This window comes from Elaeis guineensis, chromosome 7 (genome assembly GCF_000442705.2).
Source record: "Elaeis guineensis isolate ETL-2024a chromosome 7, EG11, whole genome shotgun sequence".
Taxonomy (NCBI): domain Eukaryota; kingdom Viridiplantae; phylum Streptophyta; class Magnoliopsida; order Arecales; family Arecaceae; genus Elaeis; species Elaeis guineensis.
This window is the reverse complement of record NC_025999.2, coordinates 97,913,439-97,932,083: the sequence shown is the minus strand read 5'-3', so window position 1 is coordinate 97,932,083 and position 18,645 is coordinate 97,913,439. Positions and strand designations below refer to the sequence as shown.

General features: G+C 36.9%; 2 protein-coding genes across 4 annotated transcripts; one reads left to right on the top strand and one right to left on the bottom strand.

The window, feature by feature from the left end:
* Positions 1 to 3,937: 3,937 nt before the first annotated feature.
* LOC105048182 (ketol-acid reductoisomerase, chloroplastic) lies at positions 3,938 to 8,475 on the top strand. Of its 2 annotated transcripts, none has more exons than XM_010927399.4 (10): positions 3,938 to 4,274; positions 4,402 to 4,494; positions 4,918 to 4,983; positions 5,901 to 6,041; positions 6,399 to 6,626; positions 6,808 to 6,925; positions 7,001 to 7,140; positions 7,213 to 7,380; positions 7,554 to 7,709; positions 7,797 to 8,475. In XM_010927399.4, the coding sequence occupies exons 1-10, from the start codon at positions 3,984 to 3,986 to the stop codon at positions 8,163 to 8,165; spliced, it is 1,770 nt and encodes a 589-aa protein (XP_010925701.1). In that variant the 5' UTR covers positions 3,938 to 3,983; the 3' UTR covers positions 8,166 to 8,475. The 2 variants fall into 2 exon arrangements, with proteins under 2 accessions (XP_010925701.1, XP_019707059.1); XM_019851500.3 differs by having other exon boundaries at positions 4,017 to 4,274; positions 4,880 to 4,983.
* Positions 8,476 to 9,014: 539 nt separating this feature from the next.
* On the bottom strand, positions 9,015 to 17,208 carry LOC105048183 (probable beta-1,3-galactosyltransferase 14). 2 transcript variants are annotated; one of them, XM_010927400.4, is made up of 7 exons: positions 16,658 to 17,208; positions 16,112 to 16,264; positions 15,934 to 16,016; positions 15,749 to 15,848; positions 12,034 to 12,147; positions 10,565 to 10,707; positions 9,015 to 9,314 (listed from the first exon to the last, which is right to left on the bottom strand). In XM_010927400.4, exons 1-7 carry the CDS (start codon positions 17,059 to 17,061, stop codon positions 9,229 to 9,231), a joined length of 1,083 nt encoding a protein of 360 aa, XP_010925702.1. In that variant the 5' UTR covers positions 17,062 to 17,208; the 3' UTR covers positions 9,015 to 9,228. The 2 variants fall into 2 exon arrangements, with proteins under 2 accessions (XP_010925702.1, XP_073116530.1); XM_073260429.1 differs by lacking the exons at positions 9,015 to 9,314; positions 10,565 to 10,707 and adding an exon at positions 11,015 to 11,159.
* Positions 17,209 to 18,645: the final 1,437 nt, after the last annotated feature.

Sequence of the window (18,645 nt, the reverse complement as noted above, 5' to 3'; positions counted from 1 at the left end):
TCAGGACCGACCCTGACTGGGATACTCCAGGGCTAGCACTTTGCATGGCAAAAGAATGTGCATGTTTGGACGGCGATATATGATTCTTGGAAATGGATAGCTGTTATCTATTGTGCAATCTATAGTGTTCCGCAGAGATATGTTTGACATTGCAAAACGCGATTGGATGAAAATAGTCTATTTTTAAGATGGACAACTTGTCATCCATCCATACGTGCATGGCTCGCTGTGGTACAAAACACGAACTGCGATGGATTCAGGCTCGTAATGCAGAACATTTTTGTTTTTTTTTTTTTTTTTTTTTGGTTTTTGGTAAACAAACGAAGCGCAAACTATATTACAAGGAGAAGAGTGTAACTATGACATATACACAACTCCCGATTTGGGAAACAACCAAAAGAAATGCTTGCAGAAATAAAAAGAAAAGTAAAGCAGCACCATTACAGAGGCATGCACAGAATAAAGAAACACAGAGAGAGATATGAAGCACCGAGAGTCCTGTAATCAAAATATGTTGCCCTGTAGGTGAAACTGTAGTGAAACAGTCATGCAACTGAAACTGTAGGAAAAATAAGATGTTCGACAATGCGCGTAGATGTATTGAAGTAGCAAATCGAAGAACCAGGGTCTGTAAACACAAAAGGATGGTCCTCCAAAGAAAGCATTGTAAGAGACTTCTGACAGGTAAACATTTAAGTAGTACTTTGTAGCCATCAGAGAATAATAAGATGAAAATCCTCCAGTGTAACAATGTAGAGATTGAAACCCAACATAGAAGCAGAACATTTTTGTTAATACTAAGAATGGGCCCCAGAGAATTGTGGTGTTTGCCCCTGCAAGCCGCTTGGCATTCGTGAATCCTGAATGACTCTTGCTTTCTTGGCTTGGCCATGTTGTACGGCGCTCACTTTAGTAATTCAACAATCCAACCGCATAACCATACGATTCAGATCCAGCTAGTAAAATCTCCTAATTAAATCAGTCATTTGATGGGGAAAAAAAAAAAATCGGTCATTGGGTTGCCAGTTTTTGTCAATGATCCAAAATATGGTTTTGTTTCAGGTGATTGAGTTCAGATTTTCTACTGTGCACCGCACCGTACGGTGCACAACGTACCATCCAACACGTAATAGACAATCGTACCAGATGCATGCCCATTTCGTGCGACCGTCCATCATGCAATGGATAGGATGCACTATGCACCGTACCAGACACAATAGACAGGATGTGCGGTGCAACAGAAGATCCATGCAATAGGTGATTAGTTATCCAACTCAGTTAAGTTTTTAAGGATTGACCATCAGATGTAGTTCAATAGGTTATTAGTAATTACATGCATTAGTCATATTAGTTATCATTAAATATCCATAAATCTCTTTTTTATTTTTATCCTAGTTAATATTCTAATTTAATTTTTATTTTTGGGTAAATTATATTTGTAGTTCATGAACTAAATCAGATTTTCTTAAAAGGTTTGTAAACTACAAAAAAATAAAAGTTCAATCGTTCTACTTTCTGAACCATTTTAATATGATCATTTTTTTGGATTTCGGCTACTTTCTCTTATTAAAAATCCCAACTGACGATAACCGATACTTGCATGGTGAAAAATATCTGGCAAAGATGATGTGGTATATGAGTAATAATGCGATATCTGCTGTGATTTTTTTTTAAAAAAATGTTCAAGCATTGAGTGACACATTAGCAACTCATAGATGACATGATATAGATAACATGGTACATGGGTGATGATGTACCATCTATTGTGAATTTTTATTCAAAAATATCTAATTACTGAGTGACATGTCAGCACCTATAAATGACATAGCATATATGATGTGGCATATGGATGATGACATGGCATGTGCTGTGAATTTTTTATCCAAAGTGCTCAATCATCAAGTGACACATCAACACCCATAGTGACCTAGCACATGGGTAATGGTGTGGCATCTGAAATTTTTCTTAAAAATATCTAATCATTAAGTGACACATCAGTATTTATATGTCACATCATCATCTATATACATAAATTATATTTATCATCCTCTAAGTTTCATAAATATTGTTATATAGTTTTTATAATTTAAAAAATCTCTAATTAGGTCTTTTGATTTTCAAGTATGATTTAGTTTAACCTTTTCAATATAGTGACAGAGAAGACAATGATTCTGATACGAAACGAGTCATTGGATATATTTAAAAATCAAAAAAAATAGTAGTATTCAAAACATGAAGGCTGTCTCCAAACCAAAGATAATCTCAAAATAGATCAGGTTCGAAGATTTAAACACCGCCATTGTGAATATAGTGGCAATAATGAACAAGTATGCGGGATCGATATTCTCAATTCACGCTGCCGAGCTAACTGTTATTATCAAATTTTTTTTTAAAAAAGAATAGATCAATAATTATAGACTATACAATTAAAGATTTCAGACATTTACTCCGACTGAAATAGCATAAGCAAGCTAAGAGAATAAATAAATAAATAATAAAAATTATTTTTTTCTCTTTTGTTTATCGTCTTTTGCTTTTTTCATTCTTCTTAGATTTAGATTAAACTCTTTTTGTTTGCCTTGTATATATTTATATATATATTATATAATGGGGTATTATATACAAATCATGATGATGTAGATTTTTTTCTTACATATATTTATGCTTGTCTGATTCAAGGTTAGAGAAAAATAATGATGGATTAAGAGTATGATTGAAGATGGAGTACAATTGGTAATATAATAATATATTATCAATATAATTATTTTATTTTTAATTTATGTATTATCTTTTTGTATTAATTTTAATTATCAAAATCATATTAGTTTAAATTAAATTAATATTTGAAAATCAAGAGATGTAATTAGAGATTTTTTAAACTATAAAGCAATGCTTGAGATCCTAACTAGGGACCTATTCTACTCCAATCAAAGCAAATGCATAATGGCAAAATTGAGAACATCAATCCCACATACTTCTCCATTGTCGCTGCTTAGCTCATATGAAACTTGAAGGATGAAAAATATAATTTACGATATATGGGTGATGATATGGTGCTTGATGATAGAAAACTTTCGAGAAAAAATCATAATACATGCCACATCATTGTCCATCATGTCGTTTATACCACGTCACCTATGCGTGTTGATATGTCACTCGATGATTAGACATCTTCGAAAAAAATTTCACAATATGTGCGATATCATCACCTATGTGCCATATTATCTATAAGTATTGATGCATCATTCAGTGATTAAACATAAAATTTCATAATAGATGACACGTCATTATCCATGTCAGTAAAATAAAAAATTCATTTATTATACCACATCATCACTCATATAACATGTTATCATTGTCAGATATTTTTTGTTACAGAAGTACTAGTTATTATCAGATGAGATTTTCGATGAGAGAAAGTTGTCAGAATCTGAAAAAAGATCACATTAAAATGATTTAGAAAATATAAGAATTAAAACTTAAGTTTTTTATAGTCAGAGATCATTTAAAAAATCTAACTTAGTTCAAAAATTAAAAATATAATTTATTTTTATTTTTTTTATTATTTAATTTTTATATTGTTTAATTACTTCCTCACTGACACGTAGTTAACTAATTGGAGTCAGCTTTCTATTCAGTCCCAAAAACACAAGCATTCATTCAAGGGAACATACATCACTGTCCAATAAAATTTAAAAAATTATTATTTTTTATAAATGTAACTCATTTTGGTATACAAGACCGCACAGTAGATATTTTTCTGAAGAATCTACAAAAGAAAGAAATTGCCTTTAGGGCCGGGAACGGCTGCCTGCGAACGCAGATTATTTATTTATTTATTTATTTATTTATGCGGATGATTATGTACGTCTAGCTCTATTCTTCAATTTTCTTCAATTTTTTTTTTTAATTATCCGGCCAAATGAAACCACAAAACTACTCGCTTCGCATCTGGGTCTCGGTCTCGGTCTCTCTCCACACCAATGGCTGCGGTGACTTCGTTCTCAACCTCCATAGCCCCCTCTTCTCGCCCTAAAACCCTAAAACCTTCTCCCAAAAACCGAGGTTTCGGCCTAGGGTTCGCTGTCCCCAATTCCCTGCGGCCTCTCCTCCACAGAATGCACTTAGGTGGTGGTACGGCCGTCGGGCGCGGCGGCGCCATCCTCACGGCCCGCATGGTCTCCACCCCGGCCGTTAGCAAGCCTATCCCCTCGCTCGATTTCGAGACCTCCGTGTTCAAGAAGGAGAAGATCACCCTCGCTGGCCACGACGAGGTCTTTTCCCCTTCCCCCTCTTTTCCTCCCTCCAAAACCCTTATTTTATCTACTTTACCTCTGTGTTTATCTCTCTTTGCTTTTTTTTTGTTATTACTACTTTTGATGGGCTTTTGTAATGTATCAGTATATAGTCAGAGGGGGGAGGGATTTGTTCCATTTATTGCCGGATGCGTTCAAGGGGATCAAACAGATTGGTGTCATCGGATGGGGATCTCAGGTATCTCTCGTTCTCTTCATCTCGCACATCACATTAAAAGTACCGTTTTTCCCTCTTCCTGCAGCGTGAAGGGCTGCATCTTTTTGCCTAGAGTAAGTAAGATGACTATTTCAACCTTAAAATGAGTCTATTTTGGCCCAAATTGGGCTTTTTGTTGTATGTGAATTTCTTAGATAGCATGGCTAAGGAATTGAACTACTTTCTTTATGGTACAAAATCTTATTTTGATTACATTATTTAGTAAATCTACAACTATTTATAATTTTTGTGTAGGAGCTATTCCTATGTATGAACGTCTCTATATGTTTGGCCTCATGGCTAATGGCTTTTTTATCATTCATAAATTGAAACTTGACCTGATTTTTTTGGTGATTCACCTCATCAACAATCATAATACTCGAGGTTCTCTTGTTTTCTTTGCAGGGTCCAGCCCAAGCACAAAATTTGAGGGATTCACTTGGCGTGGCACAATCTGACATAGTGGTCAAGGTAAGAGTCCAGACTTTAAGCTCAAAGAAACTAGATGTTCACAGTTCAGACCAAAGCATACATATAATCTCATCTGCATCTTTGATTCAAAAAGGCAAATGATGTGCTTTCCAGAGATCAATAACCTGTTTACTATGACAAGGTGCATTGTTGACTATTTCAGCATAATGTTGTGACTAAGACAACAAGCTTCGGGTTTAAAAATGTTTAAATTCTGGGATTATAATATGCTAGTTTTAAGAACTTTAGAGAATTTGGTGTTCTTGGACTTGCAGATAGTAACTATCAAATTTCAGAGTTCCCAAACATAAACATGTGATTTTGGAGAACCTTATGTGAAGTCAGCGTTGTCTTTCTTGCATGCCACAAATGGGTTCATGAATTTATGGGATGTCCATCAATCCAAAAAGGAGTTAAATGACCTGAGGTAAAAAATATTGAAGGCGCAATATTTTTTATCTAAAACTAAACTATACACATTTGATGTAACTGTATGCAAGGGGTTAATTGGTGTTATGATACCAGAGATTATATGGGATATGGAATGAATTGAAACTTGAAAACTATTTTCAAGAACAGATTCCTTCTTTATGGAATCCCAACAATCATCATTTATAACTTCTCATCATTTACATTAACATAATGAAAGTTATGACTTCGGTAGAAAATTCTGTCTTTCTGATAAACTTTGTGGGTTCTAGTTGCTTGACATGTTGACATAGAAGTATGCAGTTAGTAAAGAGACACAAATGGGTGTCTCTGTCTGTACAGACTACTGCCTGAAAATTTCTACACCAAAGAGGCCTGTTCGGTAATACAGTATTAATTACTAAATTATATATAAGAGTCTTTCTGGAAATTTTTTTTATTTTTTATTTTTCCTAATATATTCATATTGCCCATGTTTCTCTTTGCAGATTGGTCTGAGGAGAGGTTCTCGCTCCTTTGATGAAGCACGTGCTGCTGGTTTTACTGAAGAAAATGGAACTTTAGGTGACATATGGGAAACCATTTCAGGCAGTGATCTGGTTTTGTTATTGATCTCGGATGCTGCACAGGTAAGTTGTCTAGATACAAGCACCATGGCATCCGCATGTACCATCTCACAAGTTGGATAAATACAGCACCAACAGTCAAATAGATGAACTTTTTCAAGATTAGTATTTTCTAGTCTTATCAGGGGATACTTCACTATTGTTTAATTTTAGCTATAGCAATTTTTGTAAGTAGCCTTTGATAATTAATATAATAACTCTTAAAAAGTGTAAACATGTAAGAACTTTTTGTTAACATAAAATTAAACGGGTTTTCTTCTCAAACATGTCTTTTTCCAATTGATTTACTTGGTATAGTCAAAGCAATATAACGTTTTCCTTTCTGAGAATGTGCACTTATCATGCTTTACTGCTCTGCAGGCAGACAATTATGAAAAAGTGTTCTCCCATATGAAACCAAATAGCATTTTGGGGCTCTCGCATGGTTTCCTTCTTGGACACCTACAATCCCTTGGACTTGATTTCCCCAAAAATATCAGCGTGATTGCCGTATGCCCCAAGGGCATGGGTCCATCAGTGAGGAGGCTTTATGTTCAAGGCAAAGAAATAAATGGTGCAGGGATTAATTCTAGTTTTGCTGTTCACCAGGTGTGCCTGTTAAAAAGTTTAGGCTGCTGTCTTCAGATTTTGCTTGCTTTTGAATGTCTAGCTATATTTTCACTCAAGTACGTAGGGAATTTCATACGGATATGTTGGTGAACACCTGATTTTGTACCATTTGTTGGTCTAGTTGCAGTTTGCCACTTCTAATGCATTCTTATGCCAATAGGATGTCGATCGCAGAGCTACGGATGTTGCTTTGGGGTGGTCTGTTGCTCTTGGATCTCCTTTTACATTTGCGACTACTCTGGAACAAGAATACAAGAGTGACATCTTTGGAGAGCGTGGTGAGTTCTATGGTCTGTTGACACATGGAACTTTCATGGTAGCGCTGGTTTCCTGACAAATCCTTTGGTAACTAGGCATTTTACTGGGAGCCGTGCATGGAATGGTGGAGGCTTTGTTTAGAAGGTATACTGAAAATGGAATGAGTGAAGAACTGGCTTACAAAAACACAGTGGAATGCATTACAGGAATTATTTCAAGAACAATTTCAACTAAGGTATTTATAATTGATTTTCAGTTAATTATAATATATCGTGGGATTGTACTAACAGAATTCTAATTCTCTCAGGGCATGCTCTCTGTTTATAACTCCTTATCTGAAGAGGGGAAAAAAGAATTCAATGCTGCATACAGTGCATCATATTATCCTTGTATGGATATACTGTACGAATGCTATGAGGATGTTGCTTGTGGAAGTGAGATTCGCAGCGTTGTTTTGGCTGGAAGGCGCTTTTATGTGAGTTCTTTATCTTGTTTGTGGTCACAGTTACACATTGATCAGGAAGTATGGTACAGCTATTTTGGTTAAATGGTTTAAAGCTGGTTTCTTTTCTCATAATCATGAATTAATTACTAACTAAAAAAAATGGTACTCCAAGTAGAATATTATTCAGTTGATTGTCCTGGCAGGAAAAGGAAGGTCTCCCTGCTTTTCCAATGGGCAAAATTGATCAGACGCGAATGTGGAAAGTTGGTGAACGTGTCCGTGCAACCAGGCCTGTAGGAGATTTGGGCCCCTTGCATCCCTTCACAGCTGGGGTTTATGTGGCACTAATGATGGCTCAGGTATATAGTTTATTTGCACCTCATTATCTCCCTAATTTCCTATATAGGCTCTCATCATAACTTTTTTTTTTTTTCATTTGTATGCAGATTGAGGTCTTGAGGAAGAAGGGGCATTCTTATTCAGAGATTATCAATGAGAGTGTGATCGAATCAGTGGATTCATTGAATCCTTTTATGCATGCTCGTGGGGTCTCATTCATGGTGGATAACTGTTCCACGACTGCACGTCTGGGATCAAGGAAGTGGGCGCCACGTTTTGATTACATTCTCACCCAGCAGGCATTTGTAGCTGTGGACCAGAATGCACCTCTTAATCAGGACCTCCTCAGCACTTTCTTGTCTGATGCAGTACATGGTGCCATCGAAGTATGTGCACGGTTGAGACCAACAGTTGACATATCGGTGCCACCTGATGCAGATTTTGTCCGCCCGGAGTTGCGACAATCTGGCAATTAAGATATAACTCCAGATGCATGCAACATTGCAGTAATGTTTAAGAGGTTACCCCGAGGATTTTAGCTTTTGACATATTTGCATGACAGACCACAGATGTTAGGTTTCTGCAACATTTGCTTCTGTTCTGAGAGGTGTCATGGATTGGCCCTATGACTTCTTGATAGACGGTGATTCTGGATGCACTAGAGGCCTTTTGTTAGCCCTGATAATATGGTAGATTGCAGTTTTTTTGATTGTTGTGCGGCAGTGTAGTTGTCATTAAGGGATAACTTTGTTGTTTTAGTTAAATTATCTCCTCATTAAAGTTTCATGTTTTGTTTCTTCATTTATGAAATGAGGTTTGTCCCACTGGTCATATCGCTTTGCTTAGCAACTAGGATTTTGGGTTTGAATCTTGTATGATACATCCTAAGTATATGAACCTGGATAATTACCTGTACCCTCTCCTTCCCTCTCAAAAAATTGCTTGTGTAATTGACATTACATTGTCAAATGCTGGAGCAGTGGCGTAATCAAGACTTCCTGAGAATAGGGTTCAAAACTATAAATAGGTTTCGAGTATGAGAGTGTAGCATCACCATGGCAGTATCTCTTGCCTGGTATGGCCATATTCAAAAAGCTTGAAATGAGAAGATGTGATCCTACTTTTTAGTGCATCCATGTCCTCTAGTGTTAGCCCGTCAACTAAGAACTTAAACATTCATACTGTGGTTAGCTCTACCTTTTTGGCAGTTTTATTAGCCGTGTTGTAGGTTTGACTCTGGACAACTAATGTTACTCTGAAAAATGATGTCTTCTAGCAGGTACAGTAGTGGCAGGCATGGCTAACGTTAGTAGAGATTGCAAAGCTTGACAAAGATGGTCTGAGTAATATAAATTAATGGACATGTTTCCCAAACAAAATTGTACAAATGAATAATCAGTACAAACTCCAGAAGCCCATCGTGCACGGAGCCTTCCTCTCCAACAGAACCTCTCAACTAGGTTGAGCAGAGCTGAGAATCGATGCATGTTCCCATAAGGTGAGCAGTGATTACCTTGTGGTTTTCCAAGCGAAACTTTGTCATCCATCAGAGGCTGAAGTTGGACCCCCTGAACAAATCTCTCTTTTGTGGAGCTCTAACATTTTCACTTCTGGATTGCAGAGCCCTGAATGAAAAAGCTTAAAAATCAGCGACTGATATGGGTAACCTGAAGTAGGTTTTCTTCAATGCTTCAACATTATATGAAATCTGAAGGGAAAAAAGGGCATGCTTTCAAAGGTGATTTAAACCAACATTTTAGAAAAGAAACAAGAAGATAAACAAACGGCATTTTGTTAGGGTATAATTCTAGGATTTTTTTTTGATCATGCAAAAGAATCAAAAGAGAGAACGTCAGCGATACATCTTCAGACAGATTAAGAGCACAGATTCATGAAAAGTCACTATCAAGACGGTAAACCTTTAGCCTTGCACATATATCATACTGCTTCCAAACTTCTCATATCATGCCAAATGTGGGAGATTGAAGGCCAGGCCGCACTCCTCCATTTCCACCTTGTAGAACCAGTAAGCCTTAAGAGAGCCACCAATAGAAGGACCAAAAATTACCAACAGAGATGCAACTTAAGTCCTATTATAATGATTGAAGATTTACTCATGTTCTGCATACCATTATTCCAATTCATCTAAACTGACTCCACAACAACACTACTGCTAATGAGCGACTTCGCAGTTTTCTTCACCCGAGCCTTTCTCTGGCTGATTAAAAACCTATCATGTGTTTTTGTCATCCACAAATAATCTCCTAAACTATACAACAAAGTTCAGTTTGATGCTTCAAGAGCTGTGGCATTGCATGGATCCCTAGACACATATTATCATTTTCCTCGATTGAAGGGTTGTCAGCACCTATAATACCATATAATAGAAGAGCTCCCTTTTGGACCATGATGAATAAAAAATGGCTAAATAGGCAGTGTGGGTGATCAAACAATTTTTATTTACTCTAAGAATGTTAGGCTAACCAGTGTCATTCTAAGACAACTAACCTAAGTTGCAACTTTTGGGTCGATTACTAAAGTATCAGAGAAATTACTGCTCAAACTAGATTTGGGACTAAAAGACTCCATTACAACAGGGTCAACAAAATATGTACAAGTGATTCTTAGTAGTGCTTTTTTTTTTTTGTTGGGTTGTCAGGTTGGTGATATCAAAAAATAGTTAGGTTATCCTTTATAGACACAAAGTTCGAAAATGATTCACTGATCCTTATGTCTACATTGCATCTTTTCATATGACATCTTCAAGAAATGTGAAAAAAGAAATCCATATTTTTACATATAATAAAACATTCAGATGAATTCTTTTCCATGAACCAATTTCCAAGAGGGTTAAGCATAGCACCAAAACACAAACCTGAACATTTTGGAATATCCCAAACAGCTACTGATGATGCTGTGCAGTCAGGTGCACAGAGCTCATAATTGTTCTCGTGATTCACATTCATTGCAAGCATCCAGGCTCCTATTGTAACATCCTCATTGCTGAACATTCGGAAACTGCAACCATACATACACAGTACATGGAAAATCAAGTACACGAAAAGTCATGATTTCAGAAAATCAATTAACTTACATTGAAATCTCAAATTAGAGTGCTACAATTCAGTAAGTGTTTGGCATTCAGTAATAAGTGGAGATACAATAGAGAACAGCAGGATGAAACAAAATAGGGAATGCTTCATATTCTCCTTTCCAGTATGGCACATTCCATTCCATAGTAATATCATTCATTATATTACGAAATTATCAGGTTCTCCTATCTGGTAAAAGCTTTGTAATCTCATATGTGACAATATCTTTGAGTTGCCATGATACTGAGGGAAGAAATAGCTCATGATGACATGGATCGGGTACCCCTTTTATAAGGATGTAGGCAACTTGCTTTAGACTGGAACTGAATGTTGTCATCAATCTTCTCCTAAATGAAGCCATGCACGCTTATGAAATTGCTGCAAGCATGGATTCATTGTCATTAAGTAAAGAAGGCGTTAAAGAGAACACTCTCTGATATAGTATGCTGTAAAAAGTTGGCTTTTCTGTTGTAGATTTGTAGAGGCTGTAACATCATACTTGGCTTCTGATTGGACTGAGAAATAAGTCTAATTTGAGAGAGAACCATGTGATATGTGAGAATTCAATACATAGTGACTAATGATAGAACAGCATGTATCTGATTGCTTGCTCCACCCTCAAAATAAGGAACCACTGCATTTCATGACAGCTAGAATGCCCATATAGCACAAAGAAATAAAAAACTTCATTGAAGAAAAGGTGACATTAGGATGAATAGTGAGAATATACAGAAAACTAAGGATGATGTCACACTAGTTATCTTGTGTTCTCAAGAGGGTCACCTTAATCCCTCCAAATGAAATAGATAAGAGCAGGTGGGGTAGAAACTGTCCATTGTCTAAATAACATGCCCTTCCAGGATAAATATTTATAGGTGGAAAAACACAAGCAGAGCTAGCTATATTGGTGACGAGTTGCGTGTGTGTGTGTGTGTGTGTGTGTGTGTGAGAGAGAGAGAGAGAGAGAGAGAGAGAGAGAGAGAAGCAATGAGTGATAGGAGGTAAGGAGGCTACAGAAGATTTTAGTTTAATCATGCCTTTTAAGTGCTGTTCACAATTCCATTTTTATGAACCACAGACAGTTATGTAACTCAAGGTTCGCTATCAAATGAATATAGTAACTAGAAATCTAGATAGAAATAAAAATGATTGACAGTCAATGACACAAGCATTGTTCCATTTGGTATGCTTTCTGAAAAGATGGAGAGGGATATGAGATCAGGTGTAAACAAAGAACAGTTGTGTGACTTGCCTATTGTTTCTCAGTGTAACCAAGCTTGCCACAACATCTGCTGATAGTGCATATATAGGACCATATGCATGGAGAAAATACTCCTTCCCAAGCAAATACGATAGAGGCTCATACCTGCACAAATGCCAAACAGTCAAAATTTTGTTAAATTTCTAAAATTTGCCATGAACATAAAAATCTGACTATAGGATGAGGCGTCATAACTGCATATCAGAACCAGGTTAAAGCTGTTTTGACATTTGCAGCGCGTAAAGCAGTAAACCACACATTAGAGAACAAAATTAGCTAGTTCATTATGAGCAATTAAAAAACAACAAAAAATAAACAAGACCAATCCTCAATAGCAGGTAGGGGTGTCAATGGGTTGGGTCGGGCCTAGCCCAAAGCTAGCCCATGATTTGAAGCTTTGGCCCAAACTTGCCCCAAGAGTACCAGGCTCTACTAGAGCAGAGCCCAACGAGACTCAGTTTATTTTTTCTGGTCAGGTTTGGCTTAAACTGGGCTTCCTTTTATTTTAGATTGAAATCCCAATGCAGGCCTGGCCCGAACTAGCCAGGCTTCTAAAAAACAGGCCAAATCAGGGTTTTGGGCTAAAAAATCCAAAACGGGCTTGGTTGTTTACATGTTGGGTCTTTGAGCCATTCGGGTTGGCATGGCCTATTGACAATCCCGGAAGTGAAATTCTACCTGGGGTAATGCATCCATTTTAAAAACTTTCTAGAATCTCGATAAAACCACCTTCCTAATTGCTTCCTTATTTTAAGTGTTCTCCAAGCAACCACTTTCCCACACCATATCACCTGTACCTGTTCCCACACTCGTTCTGCATTTCAGCAATGAAGGTTCAAACACTATGGAAAGTTCAATTGACTTAAAAGGAATTAAAGAATCAGATAGACAAATAGACAACTAAGTCTTACACATAAAATAATTGAGCTGCACTCTTTGAGGGCTTGACCCATTGTTCTTATAAGTTCTATTTGTTTAGATGTTCTGCTTACTCGATTATTTTTAAAGTACAAGATTTAGGAGTTGCATTTATTTAACATTTAGTCGAAGGCCAATATTTAGCCTTACCTCATACTAATTTGCTTCATTTGTCCTAGTCCTCTTCTTAACCGGGCTTATAGAATATTCAAGAGTCAAGCAATGCTATGTAAAGAAAGTTTTTATACTATTTAGCAATATAAGAATTAAAATTTGTCAAAAGTATCAGCCAAAATAGAACTTCAGTATTCACATAGTTATGAACATGAAAAGCTCATAATATGTATGGCTATAGGAAATCCAATATACGGAAGGGCCTCGGTGAGCTGTCAAAATACAAGGAAAAAGTATCTGAGAAAATTCTATCATCATCAAAGGGCTTTTGTTGTAGGGACATTCCACCTGCAGGTACTTTTCATAGTTTCTTTCCATTATCAAGGTTGTCAAGAAGCTGAGATAGAGAGGAGGGATATGTATCTAATGTGCTCCCACTTTTCCTCAAAAGATCATCATATCTTCTTTATTTTCGTTCCTTAGGATATATTATATACTACCATGAAAGCAAAGAAAGAAATCCTTCTTCCAATCCTTTGACATTAAATGAATAATCCTTAAGTTAGACCTGCACCAACTGCAAGGTTATGGTTTGAAGTGACCAATTAAGATATATCCGACCTCATACAAAGGGAAGATGTGTCATATTGGATTCTTAAGAGGAATTTCTTCATGACATGGAGAATGCCTCATCATCTTCCTAACAATAATCCACTATTGATATCTCAACTTCTTTCACAAAGTAACATGATAGGAACTCATGGAGGTAGTAATCAATGATCACATCCAACGTACAGGCAACTAACGCCTTCCCAAAAAGTTGAGCATATATCATGAGTGTGGAATGCTTCTCTCCAATTAGCATGTTCAATTATGTTACACACACAAACCTTAGTTCAGGCTATAATGGACATAAAAGCTTTATTTGGTTAGATTTGGAACTCCAAATTCTCACAGATGTAATAGCAAGCTGAAACTTTTAATTCATATAAACCTTATTTTGGGCATTGGTGGAGGAAAAAAAAATCAAGCAGCAACTGAATTTGGAAATCCATATTCACATCAAATGTATGGGCTCAAGTTAATAAATGGAGGTTTCAAAGACGTCAAAATTTAACAAACAGGTTCTATGATAGAATGAGTGCTGATATGTTATCGCATTGGATCTCAAGCCAGAATATTTTCTTGATTGCTATCAAATAATTAAGGACCACAAGATCCATTACATATCAGTGGCATGTTTAAGAGAACGGCCCAAGTGTAATTAGTAACGATTACATAAAACAGCACAGAATGTGATGCCATAGTCATGCAAAGAAGACTGTAAAAACTGCAATTACTTCTAGAAGAAAATTTTTTCAGCTGACTATAATTGGGCCTCGTATAAAATTTCACCAAGCGCATCAAGGAGGATACTTTTGGACCCAATCACAAAACGTGTTCTTCTAAAACTGTCCGAAAGGACAGAAAACTGATGATGTCATTGTCAGTAATACAGTGGGAACTAGTATTATGAGAGCAAGACAACCATGCAAGGACCTACTGCCTTGAAACATGATTTTGTATTGAGGGATTAATTCATCAACATCAACACCAACAATGGGTGCAAGGAAACAAGTTGGGATCTTAAAATCAATAGCCAGAGCACGGTATTGTAAGAATCATAACCTCAAGAAAGATAGAATAGACTAGATTTAACTTATCTTGTAAGATCCTTTGATAATTACTAGCATTTTATCACTTTTCAAGTGGTTGGAACCATGACCCTAAGATGGAATATGGAATGAGTCTACTGTCCATCACAAACATCCTTCACTGATGACCATCTGTTGTACAACAAATCTCTAGAGAATGATGCTGGAAACAATTCTGATCTTTAGTTGCCAGAATTGGAAGCTGGTGGGGTTGTGGGTAAATCGAAACAAATATTTTAGAAACATTTTTAAGGAAATGTTAAGAAGCAGGTACAAGTTGGACATTCCGAATACTATAGGTAGAAGATTCCAGCTACTAATTTATGATCATAAATACTTTGACAAGGATAACATATTCATATACATGATGACTTCTATCATCAAGCAAGATCTAATGATTTTACAATTGGCCCAAAAGGTCTCATTGCTTGCATCACCTAAAAAGAACAAACTCTAAGCACAGGTAAGTGGTGATTTTCATTATTTAACTGAACTTGTGGATAAGTTCCATGTATATTTTGTGCTTAATGTAGGTACATCTAAGAGAAATATCGATACAAGTGGCTTATCTTAATGCCTGAGAAACATTTTGTTCTTTAAACTTCTGTGAAAACAGTTATCCAAGGTATAGAGTTTGAGGCCTTCACACAGTCATTTAAGGCCCCTTTTTAGCATGTGTTCGTATGTTGAATCAGAAAAAAAGAATTTATGGGTTTCTAGACTCTTGCTAGTAGATGTTTTCTAGTCCATCTAACTATTTCGTTTTAATAGGCTCCAAGTCAATTCCTCTTTCATTTCCCTCCCTTGTCAAAATTTCAAATTTATTCTAATTTATTTTTAACTTCTTACACTCTCCTTTTTCTTTGCTTCTCCTATCCCTACATGTTCATCAGATTCCACATTTCTTCCAGAATATTAAGATACATTTGGAAATCGAAACCAACATTTAATCTTCTAAATTCGACAAGACCAATACTAACCATTTGAGACTTGGGTCAGTGAACACCGGACCCTTCTTCATGCATCCTAGGTAAGTTTGAGAGTGAGGGCGCTCTTTAGCCAGAAGTACTGAAAGGCGATCTGCAACAACATTGAAAACCTGATTGTCGGCAAGCAAGAATTCTGGAAGAAAAAGAAAGATCTTAATCTCTTTAAGAGAAATTACCAGGCCTCAAATAAATGTCATCATCGGCTTTAACATAGAAATCAGCATCAAACAGTGCATAAGCTGCCTTGAAGAATGCTAACCTACAGGACAAGATTAGATGAGAATTTGGACATCCTATAACAATAAAATATACCGGGATACTTAGAAGTAAAAAGAAAAAAGGATCAGTACTTACGTTTTATATGGGAGCTTGCTATACTGTTCCTCCGCATCTAAAAGTATAAAGTCATCATAATCTTCAATTTCCCTTTTAAGGGCTGTCATTTTTGATTTATCATTGGTCTTTCCAATCACAAATCTGAAAGCCAAACCAGTTGATTCTTCCAAACTGCAACACCATCATCTGAGGTTAGTACTGATTCTTTTAGCATCGGTTACAGTTCTAATAATAACGAGTTGATCCTTTCAGCGTCGGTTACAGCTTTGTAATTTATAACAAAGTTGATATCTTTAGCACTGGCGCCGGTTCTAATTAACAACAAAATATTTCGGAAGAATAAACGAGGAAATCCAAAAAGAAGACAAAAAGGAGACCACAAACTATCTGAAATTAAGTTTCAAACTTTTTCCCTTCTAATTTAAAAGAAACTCTGTAGACGTTTCCCAAATCTCAGAAAGAAAGATCAATACGATAACGAAGCAAAAGAAAATTAACAGGATCTGATGGGAATGTAGAACGCGTGACGGAAGAATGGATGTGGTGTGATACAAACTGACTAACCGAAAAAGACTTTCGCGATCTGAAGGAAACCACGTCTTCCTGAGAGATCTCCGCCTCCCTACGGACCCGAACCCCGTCTGGATCCCGACGAACCCCATCACCTTCTGCCTTTCCCGCGATCCGCCTCCACCAGCTCCTCCGATAAGGCCCGGACGTTCTTCCGCGACGAGCTTGCTCCCAGCTCCCCGATCCCACGAGACGGAGACGGAGATGGGCTCGAAATCGGTGCACTTGCGCCCGCCGATCATTGGCCGGAAGACAGAGATGGATCCGAAGAGGAACCCGGCGATGCCGAAGATGAGGCAAGCTGTGGAGAAGGCGGACGAGGAGGTGAGGCGGCGGAAACGAGAGGACCAGGGAGGGGAGAGGGAGCGCGAGTAGAAGACCTTGGCGTACGTAGGCATGGCTTCCAGCGACTCATAACCCTCCCAAGGATTTCTAGGGTTAGTACCAAGAATTCGAAGAGGGGGAAGAGCTGAAATAGTTTACGCCCAAGAAACGGAAGCGGGGGTTTCTTTCAGGCGGGATCAATCGGAGGATAAGAAACAAGACATAGAGAAACGGTTTCCATGGGCGATGTATTCCAGGTGCTCTTTTAATTTCTTTCGTTTAAACTGATATCGAGATCCTTGACAACGGAACGGAACATCGACGGCTACTTGTTACGATTAGTTTGGTGCTTTATATTGCAACCGGCCGACGGCATAAACTTTTGTTTTGGAAATTGGAACCATCGTTTTACATCAAAAAATTGGACCCATCGTTATCGGGTCTCTTAGCTACACTCGTCCGTAACGGACGGTTAAGACGGAAGTTTACCCGGGAGAGGCTGAAGGACAATGAACGACAAAAAAAAAAAAAAAAAAAAGGTTAATTTTGTGCATTGACGATGGATATTACCTAAGGCTGTAAATGGGTCGAATTTATCCGTGATCCAATTTAGCCCGGTCCACTTAGATCCGATCTGATTCATTTTAAAAGATTCATGGGATCAGATCGAATTTTAAAATTGCATCCGTTTAATATTCTGGACCAGATCTAGATTTACTAAATTAGGATCCGATCCGGCCCGATTCAATCTAAATTCAGTATTAAATTCAATATCTAAACTATAGAGCAAATAGAGTGGGATTAGAATTCTAAATGCTATTGTAGTATTATTATTTTTTATATAGTTTTGTTCAATTTGATTGTAAAATTTTAAAAAATTACTTATAAATTAATAATCATGATAAAATAATATTTATTTTTTTTTATCATTAACTTCGCATATGTTAGTTTATCATATGAATCGAACTCGATTAGAATTTGGATCCGAACCAGATCCAAATTTTTTAGATTGAGATTGGATTATATATGGATCCGATCTAACCTAAAAGATCCAATGGGACAGACTTTTTGATCATAGATCCAATCCGATTTTTAATTGTATTGAGTCTAGATCCAATAATAAAATCTGATCAAGGAACAAGATTGGATCAGGATCACTCGTAATTCAATTCGGCTCGACTCATTTGCACCTTTAGTATTACCCTAGTCAGGTCAAGGAGGCAGCAAGAACGCGGTGATGTGAGCTAGTTTCCTTTCGGATCGAGGATTTGGATCCGGATCCAACAAGATTGGGTTGAATAGATTAAAATAGAAATTCTCAAACGTGTTAGGCCTAGATCAGATACCAGTGTGGTATGGAAAGAAAAAAAAAATCATTACATCAGAGACACCAAGCAAAAAATAATAATAATGAGAATAAAGTCCGATCTTAATTAAACGTTCAACCTATAATAAATGGCCTTGATATCCAACTTCAAAACTGGGGTGAAAGCTAGAGGTCTCATGGGTACTAAAGTGATTATTTGGATAGAGTCTTCTCATGGCAAACTAATTTGGATTGGGCCATCTGGTATTTGATTCATATTAGACCCTATTGATGCGTCGCTTGAATTGGATTAGATCCACTTTGGATCGAGAGTTGATCCCATTTTTTAAAC